Raw genomic sequence first — 19636 nt, 5'->3', positions numbered from 1 at the left:
CTACACAATTCTGAAAAAAGATTCATATGTGTTCAAGCAGACAGTTTGTTTGATTACTACCCTCTGCCAGTGTATATCGCTTCAGGTTTAACCGTTGTATCTTTGCATCATTCAATATCATCCTCTTAATTCATTGCAGATATGGACAGTGGCAGCCTACATCATGAAATTAACCTGGCATTACCTGACCTGCATGAAGAGACAAAGAGGGCAGTTATTGAGCACCTGACAGACATTATTGGTGTCAGAAACAGAGAAGATCTCCTGTTTGTTGAGCCTGATGATATCAAGCCTTTCTTGACACCAATTCAAAGTCGAAGACTTGTTCAAGTATTCAGAAAAGGTGAGAATGCATTAATGTCATAAATGGTTGCAGACCTATCTTGAAAATAGTTGTAAATTAGTTATTTTGAGAGTTATTTTGAAATTGTACTTTATTTTTCAATTCATAGTTCATAAAAAATCTAGCTTTCAAAACTAAAACTAGCTTTCATTGCCATTGGTACACTGTAAAAAATCAAACTTGCAATTGCTGAGCTTACAGTCATTTCTTTCACAATTCAACAATAAAAGTTGAGTTGCCCTATAAACTCAAATACATTAAGGGTTTCAACTAATCTTTTAACGTTTTGGAGCAAAAGTTGGTCTCAGATGAAATTTATAGCTGGCAAAATGAACGAATTCAAGTTTTACATGAGTTGAAGCGGTTGGCGCCTTTCGGTGCCTGAGCACGCATGCGCATCTCATATTTTTGGATACTACGGGTCTAGTTTGCACTTTTGCAAGGACTGAAAGCCACCTGGCCGTCTGCCTTAATGCGAACGTGAGGCTTTTTATACCAGGAGGTGGATCGATCGTTCATCTCAACTTTCTAAAGGCAAGTAATGTTTCTTTTATTATATCAGACAATATATGTTTGAACAGTGTCAATTTGTCTTTTAGAAATATCACAACTGAAGTTCTTCGTATTTTTCCGAAACTTAGCATAGCATTACTTTCTAGGCTAAGAAGCCTTGTGGCTTATGGGTATGTGTTTACTATATCATTTAAGATTCCATGTCACAAACTATGTGCCATGTCACAAAACAATGAAAATCCGACAAACATCGCTACTAAAGAGGCTCGCTCATATCTGACAAGCCTCCGCGACACCCCCTATGTGTATTTCATGAAGTGCAGTCTGTGGCCGCCATACCACCGAACGAAACAAAATAGGCTGGCTCGCTCATGACCAATGGCAGCAACCGCCAATTTATAACCGCCAATTTATAATGGCGGTAATTTGAAATTAACTCAGGTTTCTTTTGAATTGTTGACACTGTCCTCTCCTCTCTTCTCATTATAGTTTTTGTATGCAGTGCCAGTTCTGCTGTTTTGTCTGTTCAAGCCAAGAAGTACTCTTAAGGCATCACCAGCTACGACATAGCAGAGGATTTCATTTGCCCTGTGTTTACAGTGACTGCGTCTGTTCGTTTAGGACACGAGGGGCATTGAAGTCTCACCTCAGCAGATCACACAACAGGGCTAAGAAAAGGCAGGAGATCTCAACATTTTTTTGTGATTTTTGTGAATTTAAGGAAAACTGCTCACAGCATACATTTATTTCACATATTTTAAGGCACTTAAAAAAACCATCAGACTGTATCCTGTCCTTTCCAAAAATGTGACTATGCTACCAACAATGTATCAACCTTTACGTCACACACAAGCAGAAAGCACAAAAACTCAAAAGATATAAAAAACTGTATTAGACTGATTTCTCATGCAAATGCATGTCCTAGTGAAAGTAGCTCCCCTGATAAATCCTTAAATACCTCTCAGGAGCCAGAGACATTACCAAGTGGTTCAGGTGTAGCATCAAGTGATAAAGAGGACAATGAGTTTGTAGATTACCAATGTCTTGAACATAAAATAGCTAGACTTTTTCTATGCATGCAAACATTGTTACATGGTTCTAAAAGTGCTTTGCAGAGAATTATTGAGGAAATTAGTGACATTTTAAAATTTTCTCAGGTTCATTCATTTCAAAGAATCAAAGAGGTGCTTGCTGAACAGAACATTGAGGCAGATGATGATGTAATTAAAAATATAAATGATGCACTTTTCAAAACCAACCCATTAATTATCTCAACAGAACCAAAAGGTGCATTATCTACTGATTACAAGAGAAATATTTATTTCAAGAATAATTTTCATGTAATTGAGCCTACAGAGTACACCTACAAAGCCAGAACTAGAAATAAATTTGTTTATGTCTCAGTAAACCAGGTCTTGGAGAACTTATTGAAAGAGAAAAGTTTCTTTGAAAAGTTAGCATTTGATAAAGAAATTAGTGAAGGTTACAGATCATTTAGAGATGGGCAGTATTTCAAAAACAACAAGCTTTTAGGATTGCAAGATACTTGCATTAGTTTAGCTTTGTATATTGACGACTTTGAAATATGCAACCCTTTAGGAACATCTCGAAAAATTCACAAAATAACTGCCGTCTATTGGGTTGTACTCAACTTATCTGCAAGGTTTCGTTCTACATTGCCCTCAATACAGCTTGCTCTTCTTGGTAAAAGTGTAGACGTTAAACAGTTTGGGTATGATGCTTTTCTTTATCCACTCATTGAGGATTTAAAATGTCTTGAAAGCACAGGGGTGTATGTTGAATCTTTAAATAGTTTTTTAAAGGGAACTGTATTTTGTGTCTGTGCAGATAATCTTGGGGCTCACAGCCTTGCAGGCTTTTTGGAGTCATTTAATGTCGACAAGTTTTGTCGATTTTGTAGTATTGATAAACATCAGATTGCAGCTCTTGATCCTACAGAATTTCCATTAAGAACGGTGGAACAGCATAACATTTTTCTAGAAGATCTTCAGGATGGTCAAAGACAAAGTGTGTGTGGTGTCAAAGGTTCCTGTGCCTTAAGTGCGTTGTCCTATTTTCATCCAGTCACTGGATTTCCTCCAGATATATTACACGATTTCTTTGAAGGTGTTGTCCCTGTGGAATTGTGTTTGTGTCTTCAAGATTTAATCAGAAAGGGTTTTATTACATTTGAAGGACTAAACAAACGTATAAAATCATTTCCATATAAATTCTCTGATAAGCTCAACAAGCCACAACAAATTACAAAAGCCAGTTTTGGAACAGGAAGAGTGAGTGGCAATGGACATGAAAACTGGACACTTTTGCGTTTGCTGCCTTTTATCATTGGGACCCGTATACCAGAACATGAGCCATCATGGGAAATATTGATGGACCTTAAGGAGCTTGTTGAGATTGTTGTCTCGACAACTCTATCAGAAGAAATATTGTCATACTTGGACACCAAAATATTGGATCATCGACGACTACTGATAGAGACTTTTCCTGATTTTAATTTGAAGCCAAAACACCACTATATTGAACATTATAGTCATCTTGTGCGTTGTTTTGGTCCCTTAGTTGATTTGTGGACTATTCGATTTGAATCTAAGCACAACTTTTTCAAGAAAACTGTGCATGATGTCCAATGCTTTAAGAATATACTACTAACACTTTTTTCAAAGCATCAACAAATGATGGCATACTTCTTAGATGGTCATAGTCTTTTTAAACCAAGTCTGCATGTTGATAATATTGACACAGTTGACATCTGTTTCTTGAATGAAAATCTTCAGAAGTGCTTGAAACTGAAATATCCACAGGTAAAAGCTGTGTCATTTGCTAAATGTGTTTATCTGTATGGGACCCAGTATGTTAAAGGCATGATCATTTCATCAGGACAACTGAGTGGACTGCCTGAATTCTACAAGATACTGAACATTTTGGTAGACTCTGGGAAAGTGTCATTTGTTGCTACAAAGCTCTCCTCTTGGTTTATAGAACATTACAGATCATATCGGCTTGACAGCAGCTACAAAGATCTGGAAATACTTGACCCAGAAGATTTGAATGATTACCACCCTTTAGCTGAATACTGCGTAGCTGGACAACTGATGGTGACACCTGTTACATGCCTCCTGCATTGAAAGTGATGGTATGTATTATTCTTAAATAGTTTTCAGTTGATTACTTTGAATTTGTCAATTATTTAGAATTGCGCCCTTTTTTGGTTTGTCTTCACAGGCCCTGTTACTGCGAGTCCACGTCAGTCCAAAACTTATCAGAAAAATCCAACTGTCCACTGTTCCAGAATCTGTGAAGCAGCTTCAAGATGAACTACAAGCAAAGCTTGGACTTGAAGGTGACTTTGCAATACAATATGAAGACCCAGATTTTGGGAACGCGCTTTGCAACCTGATGGATATTAATGAGCTACCTGCTGGACGGGCAGTGTTGCACCTCATTTGGGAGGAAAATGCATCAGCCTCGCCACCACAGACTCCATCTGATCATAGCGCCATCTCATCTATTGATACAGCCAGTGTGAGTTCAGCATCTTCTTTCAGCCCATCCTCATCCACCCAGACCTACATGCGTAGCACTTCACAGTGGCCAAATCCATTTCCTATCCCAACCTTTTCCTATGATGTAGAGTTAAAACTTCGCAAGGGCAATGAGGTATATGAGAAAGCAGGGGCAAATTTAAGTGTAACAAGAGACATCAAGATGGAAATTCTAGATAAGCTGGCACAAGAAATGTTTGCAATCAAAGCCTACCCTGACAAGAATGAAATAACATCTGTTGCCCAGGAGCTAGTTTCCAAACATCCCTGCCTCAAAGAGCCCGGCAATGGCACAGGATATGATGGTTGGGCAACAAGCATTAAGTTCAAGCTTGGCAACTACCGTTCCAAGCTAAGTCAAGCTGGATGTAGTGAACTTGCAGTCAATCGAAAAAGAAGAGGGGAAGAAGATGACGGTGGTTCAAATAGATTTTCCTTAAAGAAACCAAAGCGAGGTGAAGTCAACTTTATCCCTGATGCCCCAGAAAACTACAATGATGAGTCTCTTGAAAATGAAAGATGCATTTTGGAAGATGAAATGAAGAAGAGGGATAAGAACATGGCACTCATCACCCAAAAGATGGACATCACATTCTCTCTCAGGAGGAAAGAAGTTGTGGAGATGCAGCCCTTGGTCAAGGAAATGCAGCTCAGATGGCCAGCTCTCTTCTTGAAAGAACAGGTAAGATAATCTCTTAAATTTATAAAGGAAAACTTCCGTTTTTTATTTTTTTTTCAGTGTGGTCTTATTTCTAGAATGGAAAACGTTCATTTACTCACCCAGACAAATTTCAAGGCATTTGGAGTTGTTAGAAAGAAATTTTAATCCCAATGTTACGAGTCAGTCGTTTTGCAGGAGAGAGCTGAGCCACGGTTATGGGGAAAGGATTCACTGAGACAACTAAGAAATGCCTGAATTAAGCCAAAAACCACTCTGGAGGGTTTTTAACATAAGGAAATAATATTAAAATGTGTTTAAAAGCTCCAAAAAGTTGATTTTACATGATATAGGACCTTTAAAATTTCTTCTGAACAACTCCAAATGCCTCGAAACCTGTCTGGGTGAGTAAATGAACGTGAGATCCATTTCTTGTGCCCTTCATAAGCATCTGTTTGTAGCACGCCAATATCTTGTAGAAAAGGTTGGAGGCTACCGTTGAGCTAACAATGCTAATGGTAAAATATAAAAAAGTAGTTGGCTCTAAAAATATGAAGCTAATTTTGGTATTACCAACAACTCTATTGAAGTGAAATCTATTTACTTGTCAACTTACTGTGTATAATAATGGATTGCATTTATTTTGCTCTTTTCTGGGCACCCAAAGCGCTTTACAATTCCACTACTCATTCGCTCTCACATTCACACATCGGTGCAGGGAAACCACAGTTGTAGCCACAGCTGCCCTGGGGTAGACTGACAGAAGCGACGCTGCCATATTGCGCCATTGGCCCCTCTGGCCAACACCAGTATTCGGTAGGGTAAAGGGTCTTGCCCAAGGACACAACGACCAGGACAGAGAGAGCCGGGGGATAGAACCAGCATCCTTCCGGTTACAGATGAGCTTCCCAACCCCCTGAACCACGGTCGCCGCAATGACTTGTCTTCACTGGGCATCTAGAATCTTTTGGTGCTGACCCTTAGCAGGCAACAGCCATGAAACTCACAGAACAGGATTGAGAAAGTCACTTGCGTGTTATGAAAGTATCCAAATTTGACCACAGGATGTTATTCTTACTTCATTCTTACATAACTATAAAATTAATGACATTTTTGCAATGAATTTAAAATACAATTTATTGATTTATTTCTTTTCTGCAATGCATCCTGTAACAATTGTAACCATTCTTTTGTCTTATCAACATTTGATTTGGTATTCTATAGACTTACTGTAAAATCTGCCGATCAGATTTTTCTTGTTTTTTTTTTTTTTTTAAATGCATCAGTTAGAATTTGTACCACCACTACCACTAAAAGAAAAAAAAATCCAATCAAGACCTGACCAATAGATCAACCGAGACTAACTAAATGTTTTGAAATTAAGCTGTTTTAACCAAATTTGAAAACAATGTCATTTTTATATAATGTACCTTTAAAAGTTTTCTTCTATATTTTTTTGTTGCTTTGTAGATTTGTGCGGAATTCTCACGCATTACCACCAAAGATCTCATGGGGACCTTCATGACTGCCCTCGACACTTACTCACTTCGGCTGATTAAGCTGTATCGAGTTAGAAAAGCTGCTTTCCGTAATGACATGGATTCCCTGTTGCAGAAGTTTGATGAACAGGTAATATATAAAAATGTATTTGTGTCTGGTTTATGAGGAACCTGAAGTTCCCACTGTAACGAAAGATACTTTATTAAATATTTACTAAATTGATGTAAAAATTGTTAGTTTTCAAAAAGTGTGTCCTGAATGGGATTATAAGCTAACAAGCAGCGCTGTGTGTTTGGCAGATGGCAGGTCATGACAGACAGTTCAACTCTCATCCCATTCATGGCACTTTTTGTTATAAATGTTGTAATAAGTGTGCTACATTTGTTGCACATCAAAATTACTTAAAAAAAAAAAAAAAACAAAACCATCAAAACCATGAGCAATTATCTGGAATAACTAATTTCAACATCTTATTTCTTAAGTCTGTATTTTTAGCAACAACACTTAATGTGTTTTTAAAAACAAAATGGTAGGTTTATAAATGAGGCTGAGTCTTATTTGATTTCCTTGTTTTAGGTCTCAAACATAGTCCAGCATCGACGAACCATCAGTTTGGAAGGGTTACCGATATTAGTTCGCGACGATGAGACCAAACTCTTCCTAACATGTCTGGTGAGCATGCAAATCTACTCAATCTTCAGTTTTGGTTTTCAGAGACTTATATGTACTGTTGTTTTTTATTTGCATAGGATACAGATCCAGTTGAGAGGGCAACCCGAGGTGTTACGGTGGGAATCCTCACTGTTCTGGAGGACTACGTGGGACCCAACTCACAGTCCACAGTGGTCAACACTGCCATTGTTTTGGAAGAGGACATTATTCTTGATGACCTGCCAGACCTTCCCACTGCCTTTGCCTACCTGTTTGGCCTACTTTATGGGCTCAACATGGAGTTTCCCAAAGAACTCAAGTACACATTTGAAGCTGTGCAACACATTTTTATGGAGTTGACATCTACCTGTTCCCAGAGGGTAAGAAGCTTCAAAACCAAGCTCTTAACCAAAGTCTAACCTATTTGACAACATGTTCAACTCAAATGCAACTTGTGTGAAACAGAATGCAGCAATTTGTTTTGATTTAAAGTTCTGAATCAATCTGTTCTGTTCTAACTTTACTTAATGTAGCTTGCATGGCTGATTGCAGATTTCATGTATAACAAGTTTTTATAAAATGTTGAAAGGGTTTATTCTAACTTGAACTGTTTTAAACAATTTTTATAATCTGGTTTTAGGTACATTTGTACTAGTTTTATAACAAATGTGGCGCGATACTGAACTTCAGAGGAAATTAGTGTTGATACTATTACTAGTAAAAGACAAGTGGTGGAAAAATTTGTTTGAAAGTTGTTTGCTGTATGGAAACCAGATAGAAGTTGTTCACATCCTGCCATCTGATGTTTTGAATCTGTTTGTTAGTGACTATCTATCAAGATAGGTTTGATATTCTGTCTGACAATACCACACCTTTAAAATTGGATGAGTAACATTTGTTACAAAAATTTGACTTTTTTTGTGTTTTTGGAAGGACTTTATTTGTGGCTGAATGTTGTCAGTATGTTTAAAATGGCTGATCTCAAAAGTCAACATTGTCAGTGGTGCAGTTGTGTTTGAACACAATAAAGTTATTTGAAAATCAACTGTGTAAACATTCATTGGTACAACAGGGAGCACCTCATGAAAACTATAAAAGATACTTTTTCTAAACTTTAGGAAATTGATTGGCAAAACAAAAAAAAATATGTTGTGTAAACTTTAGGAAATACGTTGCCAAAACTAAAACGAATACCTTGTGTAAACTTTAGGAAATACGTTGCCAAAACTAAAACGAATACCTTGTGTAAACTTTAGGAAATACATTGCAAAAACAATAAAATATGAGTTAAGAAAAAGCACAATTATTAATTTTGTAAACACAAAAACATCAGCTGAAACAACTTTTCTCCTAAACTTGAAATTATAAGTTATCCATCAGAACCTAAAAACAAAAATGCAGTGGGTTGCCTTGAGTTTTTAAGTTTTCGCAATGTTTTTTTTTTTTCAGTGTATTATTTCTCCAACACTCTTGCTTTTGTGTCTCATATAAGAGTATTACTCAATAAATACTCCAAAAAACCCATCTGTACATAGTTAATGTGGAATTGTTCTGCTGTGTTTATGTGTGTGTGTGTGAATATCGACGACCAAGTGGAGTCTGGCTCTTCAAACAACCCAAAGGAACCTGAAACTACCTGCTCAACAACTGTGCAAGTGCCACTAAAGGGTAATTCACTCTGTTCTGCACAAGCATCAGGTCAACTCCCTTCCACACAACCAAATGTAAGCAACACCTCCTGGATCAGCAATTTTTCAGTTCCCTGGGAGAAGATGCCAACAAGACTTTCACAGGCCTTGGCATCTGGTGGAATGGCTCACCCAGAAGACAGGAGAATAATGATTAGGACTGTTGTAGAAGGAATGCGAGTACACTGCCCCAACCCTAACAGAGCTGCTTGTGGGGAGGTAGCTAGAGCTATTGTATCTAAGTATCCCGCTACCTTTGCAGATAAGACTGCAGATGGTGAGCAATTAGGCTGTGGTTATTATTCCCTACTCAAACAGCTTAAAACAAGAGTTGAACATGTAAATAGAGACAATGTCAGCAGCAGAATCCGGCAGCCAAGGAAAAGGTCTACCAGGGAAAACAATGAGGGTGATGTTGCCATCAAAAGGGGGAGATCTGAACTTGATAGCTATGGTTGCATCAACTGGCAACCCACAACCCTACCAGAAGGAGAAACCACTGAAACTTTGGAGTCAAAAAGACAGACTATGTCAACTGTCTTCAGATCAGCAGGTCCTCAAGCAATTGAAACAACAGATGTAAATACTTATATGTCTTTGACTTATATTTACCAGAGGCACATGCTTAATTCTTGGCCTGCCCCCACCTTATGTGAGGTTCAAGAGCATTGGCCATTTCTTTTTACTAAAAGAGGCCTCTGCACTCACTTCCACACACTCACAGATATTGAGGTAGAGACACGTCTCAGTGAAGCCCTTCTTACGAAAGGAAGGAGAATTTTGAACTTCTTTCAAAGCCAGAGACTTCAGTGGAACAAGGAGATTGAACATCTGCTACGTGAGTGCGACAGTGCAAAGCTGAACCACAACCAGATTGCCACAGCAGCCATCCTTCTTCTGATGAAGTACTTCCAAGAAAAAGGGGACTCAATCTTCATCTTGGCTGACGTAATTATATTTAAAATTTTACACATGCACTCTCAATACTGTCAACATAAACAAAGGAAAAATATTTCAATGATTTTGGGTACAGTATCATCATTCAAATCAGTTCCTTTTGTGTTTTAAAGGCTTTTTCCACCAAGATGTCTGTTGAGAGAGAGATGACCTTACCCATCACACCAAGGGTAATAGCGCTTGGCAAGTAAATAGTTTCAATCCTCTTGTAATATTTTTGTAAAAAATCTATGTAATTATTGTGGTATTTGTACCCACAACAACTTATTAACAGGGGTTTGTCTGTTTTATATTGTATAAAAATAGAATACACACAGTTTGCTGCTGTTTCTCTTATTATTTATTATACACAATGACCAACAGCCTAACATTTCAGCACAGGCCAAAATGGCAAAACATTAGGCAGTTTTTTCCTGTAATTGATCATAATTTTCATTACATAATAAATAATAAGAGAAATAGCAGCAAACCGTGTGGATTCTATTTTTGTACAGTGTGAGGCCTGCTATCCAGCATTCTTGTGGAAACCTTATTTGTAAGGGAGAGCACATTGTCTTATTGGACTCTTGTCTGTTTTTAGGGAATAATTTCATGTCTGCAAGCCGCTGGATGATCAGTTTGGAGGGCAAGGTATTTTATGAGCCTGAGCAGATGCATGACTTTGCCGGCACCCATGCTGTCTTCTTTGCGTCATATTACGTTTTCAACCTTGAGTATCAGGAGTCAGCGTCCATCACACTGGAGATGATACAGAGGTAAATACTTTACACCATTAAAGCTTACACCATTTAAGAATGAAATATATGTGATAGCTTGACTACAGTTGCAGAAACATATAGGTGATTGCTGTAATGTATGTTTTAATTTTGAAATTAAAGCAGCCTTTTTTCCGTTAAAAGGTTCTTTGTGAGGATCAATCCAGACATGGGAACAAAATGCCCTGCAAAACTTGGTACAAGCCGCAAGACAGGTCGTGTCGTAAAGAGGAAGGTTACAAGCATCAGCCCTCGGATCACCACCTTCCTCCAGCGGCTCTCTGAGTTTGAATGGAGGACTTCCAACTAGGTAAGAATACAGAGATGATAATATCTTTTACATAGCTGATAATTATATACATACTGTACACACATCCATACAACAGTATGAATGATCTCAGACAGATGTGAACAAGTGAATAACCTGAGCAAACATGAATATTGATGATGTGTCTTTGACAGGTGGTGATAAAGACTACGCTGAACCCGACCATCCTGGTAACGGAAATCTAAATCCCATGTCACATTCTATTTCCTGGGACCCACTGATAATTATTACATTTTGTAAATGATTTTTGTTTTACAATTGTAATAGTTTATTTAATGTTCATGCTGGTGGGTTTGTCCTGTTTTTAGTGGAATAAAAAACTGTTTTCCTTAAAAAAACCAGACACAGAAAGGTGAAGGACTGTGTAGTTTTCATGTACGCTTCTATTTATTTTGGTTATTGACATTGTTTTTATTCAGTTGAAAAATGTTTTTCTTGTTAAAAAAAAATTATCAACAATAAATGTTGGTTTGATTCACTATTCTGAGACTACTTTATTGAATTATATTGTTTTTTGTAAATGTTCTTATATTGAATATGAATGTTAATATTATTTTATATGCTGTAAAACACAATTACAGTCTAAACAAATTATAATGTACACAATTACAGTGTTATACCATAAACCACATTTGCAGTACAGTGATACTATAAAACTTAATCACGGTAAGTCTTTCTAACTGTAAACCATGTTTACAGTAAAGCTGCATTACCACAAACAACATTTACAGTAAAGCTGTTATACTGTAATATATGTTTACAGTAAAGTGGCTGAACTGTAAAACATCACAACAGTAAAGATACTGTAGATCAGTAATTACAGTAACTTACTGGCAATAGTGTTGCCAGTAAGGTACTGTAAAAATACAATAAAATGTCTAACAGTGTACCCTACCTTGTGCTATTCTACCTTACCCATTCCGACCCTACCTTATGCTATTCTACCTTACCCATTCCTATCCAACCTTATTCTACTCTATCATTCTTTAGTCATTCCTATCCTACCTTAAGCTTTTCTATCTTATCTTACCCATTCAACAACAACGGGTAACAAATTTATTTTTCTGTAGTGCATTATGACAACATTACATCGTCTCAATGCGCTTTACAGCATCACCACCCAAAGCCCCCAGTGAGTAAGCCATAGGCGACACTACCCTACCTTATGCTATTCTATCTTATCCGTTCCTTTCCTACCTTATCCTATTCTATCTTACCTTACCCATTCCTATCCTACCTTATCCTTTTCTATCTTGCCTTAGCCATTCCTATCCTACCTTATCCTATTCTATCTTGCCTAACCCATTCCTATCCATCCTCATCCTTTCCTATCTTGCCTTAGCCATTCCAATCCTACCTTATGCTATTCTAACTTACCGATTCCTATCCTACCTTATCCTAGTCTATTATTCCTTAACCATTCCTATCCTACCTTATGCTATTCTACCTTACCCATTCCTATCCAACCTTATTCTAATCTATCATTCTTTAGCCATTCCTATCCTACCTTATGCTTTTCTATCTTATCTTACCCATTCAACAACAAATTTATTTCTCTATAGTGCATTATGACAACATTACATCGTCTCAATGCGCTTTACAGCATCACCACCCAAAGCCCCCAGTGAGTAAGCCATAGGCGACACTACCCTACCTTATGCTATTCTATCTTATCCGTTCCTTTCCTACCTTATCCTATTCTATCTTACCTTACCCATTCCTATCCTACCTTATCCTTTTCTATCTTGCCTTAGCCATTCCTATCCTACCTTATGCTATTCTCTTATCTTAGCCATTCCTATCTCAGCCATTCCTATCCTACCTTATCCAATTCAACCTTATCTTAGAGATTCCTATCCTATCTCATCCACCGGTATCTTATCCATTCCTATCCTACGTCATCCAAGTCTAACTTATCTTAGCCATTCCTATCCTACATTATCATAATCTATCATTCCTTAGCCATTCCTATCCTACCTTATCATAATCTATCATTCCTTAGCCATTCCTATCCTACCTTATGCTATTCTAACTCACCCATTCCTATCCTACCTTATGCTATTCTACTTTACCCATTCCTAACCTACCTTATGCTATTCTACCTTACCCATTCCTATCCAACCTTATCCTAATCTATCATTCTTTAGCCATTCCTATCCTACCTTATGCTTTTCTATCTTATCTTACCCATTCAACAACAATGGGTAACAAATATATTTTTCTATAGTGCATTATGACAACATTACATCGTCTCAAAGCACTTTACAGCATCCCCACCCAAAGCTCCCAGTGAGTAAGCCATAGGCGACACTACCCTACCTTATGCTATTCTATCTTATCCGTTCCTTTCCTACCTTATCCTATTCTATCTTACCTTACCCATTACTATCCTACCTTATCCTATTCTATCTTGCCTAACCCATTCCTATCCATCCTCATCCTTTCCTATCTTGCCTTAGCCATTCCTATCCTACCTTATGCTATTCTCTTATCTTAGCCGTTCCTATCTCAGCCATTCCTAACCTACCTCATCCAAGACTAACTAATCTTAGCCATTCCAATCCTACCTTATGCTATTTTAACTTGCCGATTCCTATCCTACCTTATCCTAGTCTATTTTTCCTTAATCATTCCTACCCTACCTTATGCTATTCTACCTTACCCATTCCTATCCAACCTTATCCTAATCTATCATTCTTTAGCCATTCCTATCCTACCTTATGCTTTTCTATCTTATCTTACCCATTCAACAACAACGGGTAACAAATTTATTTCTCTATAGTGCATTATGACAACATTACATCGTCTCAATGCGCTTTACAGCATCACCACCCAAAGCCCCCAGTGAGTAAGCCATAGGCGACACTACCCTACCTTATGCTATTCTATCTTATCCGTTCCTTTCCTACCTTATCCTATTCTATCTTACCTTACCCATTCCTATCCTACCTTATCCTTTTCTATCTTGCCTTAGCCATTCCTATCCTACCTTATGCTATTCTCTTATCTTAGCCATTCCTATCTCAGCCATTCCTATCCTACCTTATCCAATTCAACCTTATCTTAGAGATTCCTATCCTATCTCATCCACCGGTATCTTATCCATTCCTATCCTACGTCATCCAAGTCTAACTTATCTTAGCCATTCCTATCCTACATTATCATAATCTATCATTCCTTAGCCATTCCTATCCTACCTTATCATAATCTATCATTCCTTAGCCATTCCTATCCTACCTTATGCTATTCTAACTCACCCATTCCTATCCTACCTTATGCTATTCTACTTTACCCATTCCTAACCTACCTTATGCTATTCTACCTTACCCATTCCTATCCAACCTTATCCTAATCTATCATTCTTTAGCCATTCCTATCCTACCTTATGCTTTTCTATCTTATCTTACCCATTCAACAACAATGGGTAACAAATATATTTTTCTATAGTGCATTATGACAACATTACATCGTCTCAAAGCACTTTACAGCATCCCCACCCAAAGCCCCCAGTGAGTAAGCCATAGGCGACACTACCCTACCTTATGCTATTCTATCTTATCCGTTCCTTTCCTACCTTATCCTATTCTATCTTACCTTACCCATTACTATCCTACCTTATCCTATTCTATCTTGCCTAACCCATTCCTATCCATCCTCATCCTTTCCTATCTTGCCTTAGCCATTCCTATCCTACCTTATGCTATTCTCTTATCTTAGCCGTTCCTATCTCAGCCATTCCTAACCTACCTCATCCAAGACTAACTAATCTTAGCCATTCCAATCCTACCTTATGCTATTTTAACTTGCCGATTCCTATCCTACCTTATCCTAGTCTATTTTTCCTTAATCATTCCTACCCTACCTTATGCTATTCTACCTTACCCATTCCTATCCAACCTTATCCTAATCTATCATTCTTTAGCCATTCCTATCCTACCTTATGCTTTTCTATCTTATCTTACCCATTCAACAACAACGGGTAACAAATTTATTTCTCTATAGTGCATTATGACAACATTACATCGTCTCAATGCGCTTTACAGCATCCCCACCCAAAGCCCCCAGTGAGTAAGCCATAGGCGACACTACCCTACCTTACGCTATTCTATCTTATCCGTTCCTTTCCTACCTTATCCTATTCTATCTTACCTTACGCATTCCTATCCTACCTTATCCTATTCTATCTTGCCTTAGCCATTCCTATCCTACCTTATGCTATTCTCTTATCAAAGCCGTTCCTATCTCAGCCATTCCTATCCTACCTTATCCAATTCAACCATATCTTAGAGATTCCTATCCTATCTCATCCACCGGTATCTTATCCATTCCTATCCGACGTCATCCAAGTCTAACTTATCTTAGCCATTCCTATCCTACATTATCATAATCTATCATTCCTTAGCCATTACTATCCTACCTTACCATAATCTATCATTCCTTAGCCATTCCTATCCTACCTTATGCTATTCTAACTTACCCATTCCTATCCTACCTTATGCTATTCTACTTTACCCATTCCTAACCTACCTTATGCTATTCTACCTTACCCATTCCTATCCAACCTTATCCTAATATATCATTCTTTAGCCATTCCTATCCTACATTAAGCTATTCTACCTTACCCATTCCTACCCTACCTTATGCTATTCTACCTTACCCATTCCTATCCAACCTTATCCTAATCTATCATTCTTTAGCCATTCCTATCCTACCTTATGCTTTTCTATATTATCTTATCCATTCAACAACGGGTAACAAATATATTTTTCTATAGTGCATTATGACAACATTACATCGTCTCAAAGCGCTTTACAGCATCCCCACCCAAAGCCCCCAGTGAGTAAGCCATAGGCGACACTACCCTACCTTATGCTATTCTATCTTATCCGTTCCTTTCCTACCTTATCCTATTCTATCTTACCTTACCCATTACTATCCTTCCTCATCCTATCCTATCTTGCCTTAGCCATTCCTATCCTACCTTATGCTATTCTCTTATCTTAGCTGTTCCTATCTCAGCCATTCCTATCCTACCTTATCAAATTCAACCTTATCTTAGGGATTCCTATCCTATCTTATCCACCGGTATTTTATCCGTTCCTAACCTACCTCATCCAAGACTAACTTATCTTAGCCATTCCAATCCTACCTTATCCTAACCTATCATTCCTTAGCCATTCCTATCCTACCTTATGCTATTCTAACTTACCCATTCCTATCCTACCTTATGGTATTCTACTTTAGCCATTCCTAACCTACCTTATGCTATTCTACCTTAGCCATTGCTATCCAACCTTATGCAAAGCTATCATTCTTTAGCCATTCCTGTCCTACTTTATGCATTGCTATCTTACCTTACGCATTCAACAACAACGAATAACAAATTTATTTTTTTATAGTGCATTTTGACAACATTACAGCGTCTCAAAGCGCTTTACAACATCCCCACCCAAAGCTCCCAGTGAGTAAGCCATAGGCGACACTATCCTACCTTATGCGATTCTATCTTATCCGTTCCTTTCCTACCTTATCCTATTCTATCTTACCTTACCCATTCCTATCCTACCTTATCCTTTTCTATCTTCCCTAACCCATTTCTATCCTTCCTCATCCTTTCCTATCTTGCCATAGCCATTCCTATCCTATCTTATGCTATTCTCTTATCTTAGCCGTTCCTATCTCAGCCATTCCTATCCTACCTTATCCTATTCTATCTTGCCTAACCCATTCCTATCCATCCTCATCCTTTCCTATCTTGCCTTAGCCATTCCTATCCTACCGTATGCTATTCTCTTATCTCAGCCATTCCTATCCTACCTTATCCTAATCTATCATTCCTTAGCAATTCCTATCCTACCTTATGCTATTCTAACTTACCGATTCCTATCCTACCTTATCCTAGTCTATTATTCCTTACCAATTCCTATCCTACCTTATGCTATTCTACCTTACCCATTCCTATCCTACCTTATGCTATTCTACCTTACCCATTCCTATCCAACCTTATCCTAATCTATCATTCTTTAGCCATTCCTATCCTACCTTATGCTTTTCTATCTTATCTTACCCATTCAACAACAACGGGTAACAAATATATTTTTCTATAGTGCATTATGACAACATTACATCGTCTCAAAGCGCTTTACAGCATCCCCACCCAAAGCCCCCAGTGAGTAAGGCATAGGCGACACTACCCTATCTTATGCTATTCTATCTTATCCGTTCCTTTCCTACCTTATCCTATTCTATCTTACCTTACCTATTACTATCCTTCCTCATCCTTTCCTATCTTGCCTTAGCCATTCCTATCCTACCTTATGCTATTCTCTTATCTTAGCCGTTCCTATCTCAGCCATTCCTATCCTACCTTATCCAATTCAACCTTATCTTAGAGATTCCTATCCTATCTTATCCACCGGTATTTTATCCGTTCCAATCCTACCTCATCCAAGTCTAACTTATCATAGCCATTCCTATCCTACCTTATCCTAATCTATCATTCCTTAGCAATTCCTATCCTACCTTATGCTATTCTAACTTACCCATTCCTATCCTACCTTATGGTATTCTAACTTACCCATTCCTATCCTACTTTATGCTATTCTACTTTAGCCATTCCTAACCTACCTTATGCTAAGCTATCATTCTTTAGCCATTCCTGTCCTACTTTATGCATTGCTATCTTACCTTACGCATTCAACAACAACGAATAACAAATTTATTTTTTTATAGTGCATTTTGACAACATTACAGCGTCTCAAAGCGCTTTACAACATCCCCACCCAAAGCTCCCAGTGAGTAAGCCATAGGCGACACTATCCTACCTTATGCGATTCTATCTTATCCGTTCCTTTCCTACCTTATCCTATTCTATCTTACCTTACCCATTCCTATCCTACCTTATCCTTTTCTATCTTCCCTAACCCATTCCTATCCATCCTCATCCTTTCCTATCTTGCCTTAGCCATTCCTATCCTACCGTATGCTATTCTCTTATCTCAGCCATTCCTATCCTACCTTATCCTAATCTATCATTCCTTAGCAATTCCTATGCTACCTTATGCTATTCTAACTTACCGATTCCTATCCTACCTTATCCTAGTCTATTATTCCTTACCAATTCCTATCCTACCTTATGCTATTCTACCTTACCCATTCCTATCCTACCTTATGCTATTCTACCTTACCCATTCCTATCCAACCTTATCCTAATCTATCATTCTTTAGCCATTCCTATCCTACCTTATGCTATTCTATCTTACCTTAGCCATTCCTATCCTACCTTATGCTATTGTCTTATCTTAGCCGTTCCTATCTTATCCGTTCCTATCCTACCTTATCCTATTCAATCTTATCTTAGCCATTCCTATCCTACCTTATGCTATTCTATCTTACCTTAGCCATTCCTATCCTACCTTATGCTATTCTATCTTACCTTAGCCATTCCTATCCTACCTTATGCTATTCTATCTTACCTTAGCCATTCCTATCCTACTTTATGCTATTCTATCTTACCTTAGCCATTCCTATCCTACCTTATGCTATTCTATCTTACCTTAGCCATTCCTATCCTACCTTATGCTACTGTCTTATCTTAGCCGTTCCTATCTTATCCGTTCCTTTCCTATCTTATCCTATTCTATCTTACCTTACCCATTACTATCCTTCCTCATCCTTTCCTATCTTGCCTTAGCCATTCCTATCCTACCGTATGCTATTCTCTTATCTCAGCCATTCCTATCCTACCTTATCCTAATCTATCATTCCTTAGCAATTCCTATCCTACCTTATCCTAGTCTATTTTTCCTTAACCATTCCTACCCTACCTTATGCTATTCTACCTTACCCATTCCTATCCAACCTTATCCTAATCTATCATTCTTTAGCCATTCCTATCCTACCTTATGCTTTTCTATCTTATCTTACCCATTCAACAACAACGGGTAACAAATTTATTTCTCTATAGTGCATTATGACAACATTACATCGTCTCAATGCGCTTTACAGCATCCCCACCCAAAGCCCCCAGTGAGTAAGCCATAGGCGACACTACCCTACCTTACGCTATTCTATCTTATCCGTTCCTTTCCTACCTTATCCTATTCTATCTTACCTTACCCATTCCTATTCTTCCTCATCCTTTCATATCTTGCCTTAGCCATTCCTATCCTACCTTATGCTATTCTCTTATCTTAGCCGTTCCTATCTCAGCCATTCCTATCCTACCTTATCCAATTCAACCTTATCTTAGAGATTCCTATCCTATCTTATCCACCGGTATCTTATCCGTTCCTATCCTACCTCATCCAAATCTAACTTATCTTAGCCATTCCTATCCTACCATATGCTATTCTAACTTACCCATTCCTATCCTACCTTATCCTAATCTATTATTCCGTAACCATTCCTATCCTACCTTATGCTACTGTCTTATCTTAGCCGTTCCTATCTTATCCGTTCCTATCCTACCTTATCCTATTCAATCTTATCTTAGCCATTCCTAACCTACCTAATGCTATTCTACCTTACCCATTGCTATCCGACCTTATCCTAATCTATCATTCTTTATCCATTCCTATCCTACCTTTTGCTTTTCTATCTTACCTTACCCATTCAACAATAACGAATAACAAATGTATTATTTTATAGTGCATTATCACAACATTACATCGTCTCAAAG

General features: G+C 37.9%; 2 protein-coding genes and 3 long non-coding RNA genes across 10 annotated transcripts in view; 3 read left to right on the top strand and 2 right to left on the bottom strand.

The window, feature by feature from the left end:
• Window positions 1-19636, bottom strand: part of LOC140579325 (uncharacterized) — a 47299-nt gene that overhangs the window by 22459 nt on the left and 5204 nt on the right. The window lies entirely within an intron of this gene.
• Window positions 1972-7926, top strand: LOC140579323 (uncharacterized). The gene is made up of 5 exons (XM_072701778.1): window positions 1972-4010; window positions 4100-5101; window positions 6548-6706; window positions 7154-7249; window positions 7327-7926. Exons 1-5 carry the CDS (start codon window positions 3987-3989, stop codon window positions 7645-7647), a joined length of 1602 nt encoding a protein of 533 aa, XP_072557879.1. The 5' UTR covers window positions 1972-3986; the 3' UTR covers window positions 7648-7926.
• LOC140579685 (uncharacterized) lies at window positions 8791-9984 on the top strand. Its single transcript, XM_072702368.1, has one exon. It carries the CDS (start codon window positions 8791-8793, stop codon window positions 9982-9984), a length of 1194 nt encoding a protein of 397 aa, XP_072558469.1.
• On the top strand, window positions 10563-11437 carry LOC140579331 (uncharacterized). Its single transcript, XR_011983429.1, has 3 exons — window positions 10563-10628; window positions 10773-10938; window positions 11091-11437. It is a non-coding gene; the product is annotated as an uncharacterized lncRNA (long non-coding RNA).
• Window positions 12612-18811, bottom strand: LOC140579329 (uncharacterized). Its single transcript, XR_011983427.1, has 3 exons — window positions 18532-18811; window positions 14571-18198; window positions 12612-13945 (listed from the first exon to the last, which is right to left on the bottom strand). It is a non-coding gene; the product is annotated as an uncharacterized lncRNA (long non-coding RNA).

The sequence above is a fragment of the Paramormyrops kingsleyae genome, chromosome 18 (assembly GCF_048594095.1).
Source record: "Paramormyrops kingsleyae isolate MSU_618 chromosome 18, PKINGS_0.4, whole genome shotgun sequence".
Lineage (NCBI taxonomy): Eukaryota > Metazoa > Chordata > Actinopteri > Osteoglossiformes > Mormyridae > Paramormyrops > Paramormyrops kingsleyae.
This window is presented reverse-complemented; position numbering and strand designations above follow the sequence as displayed.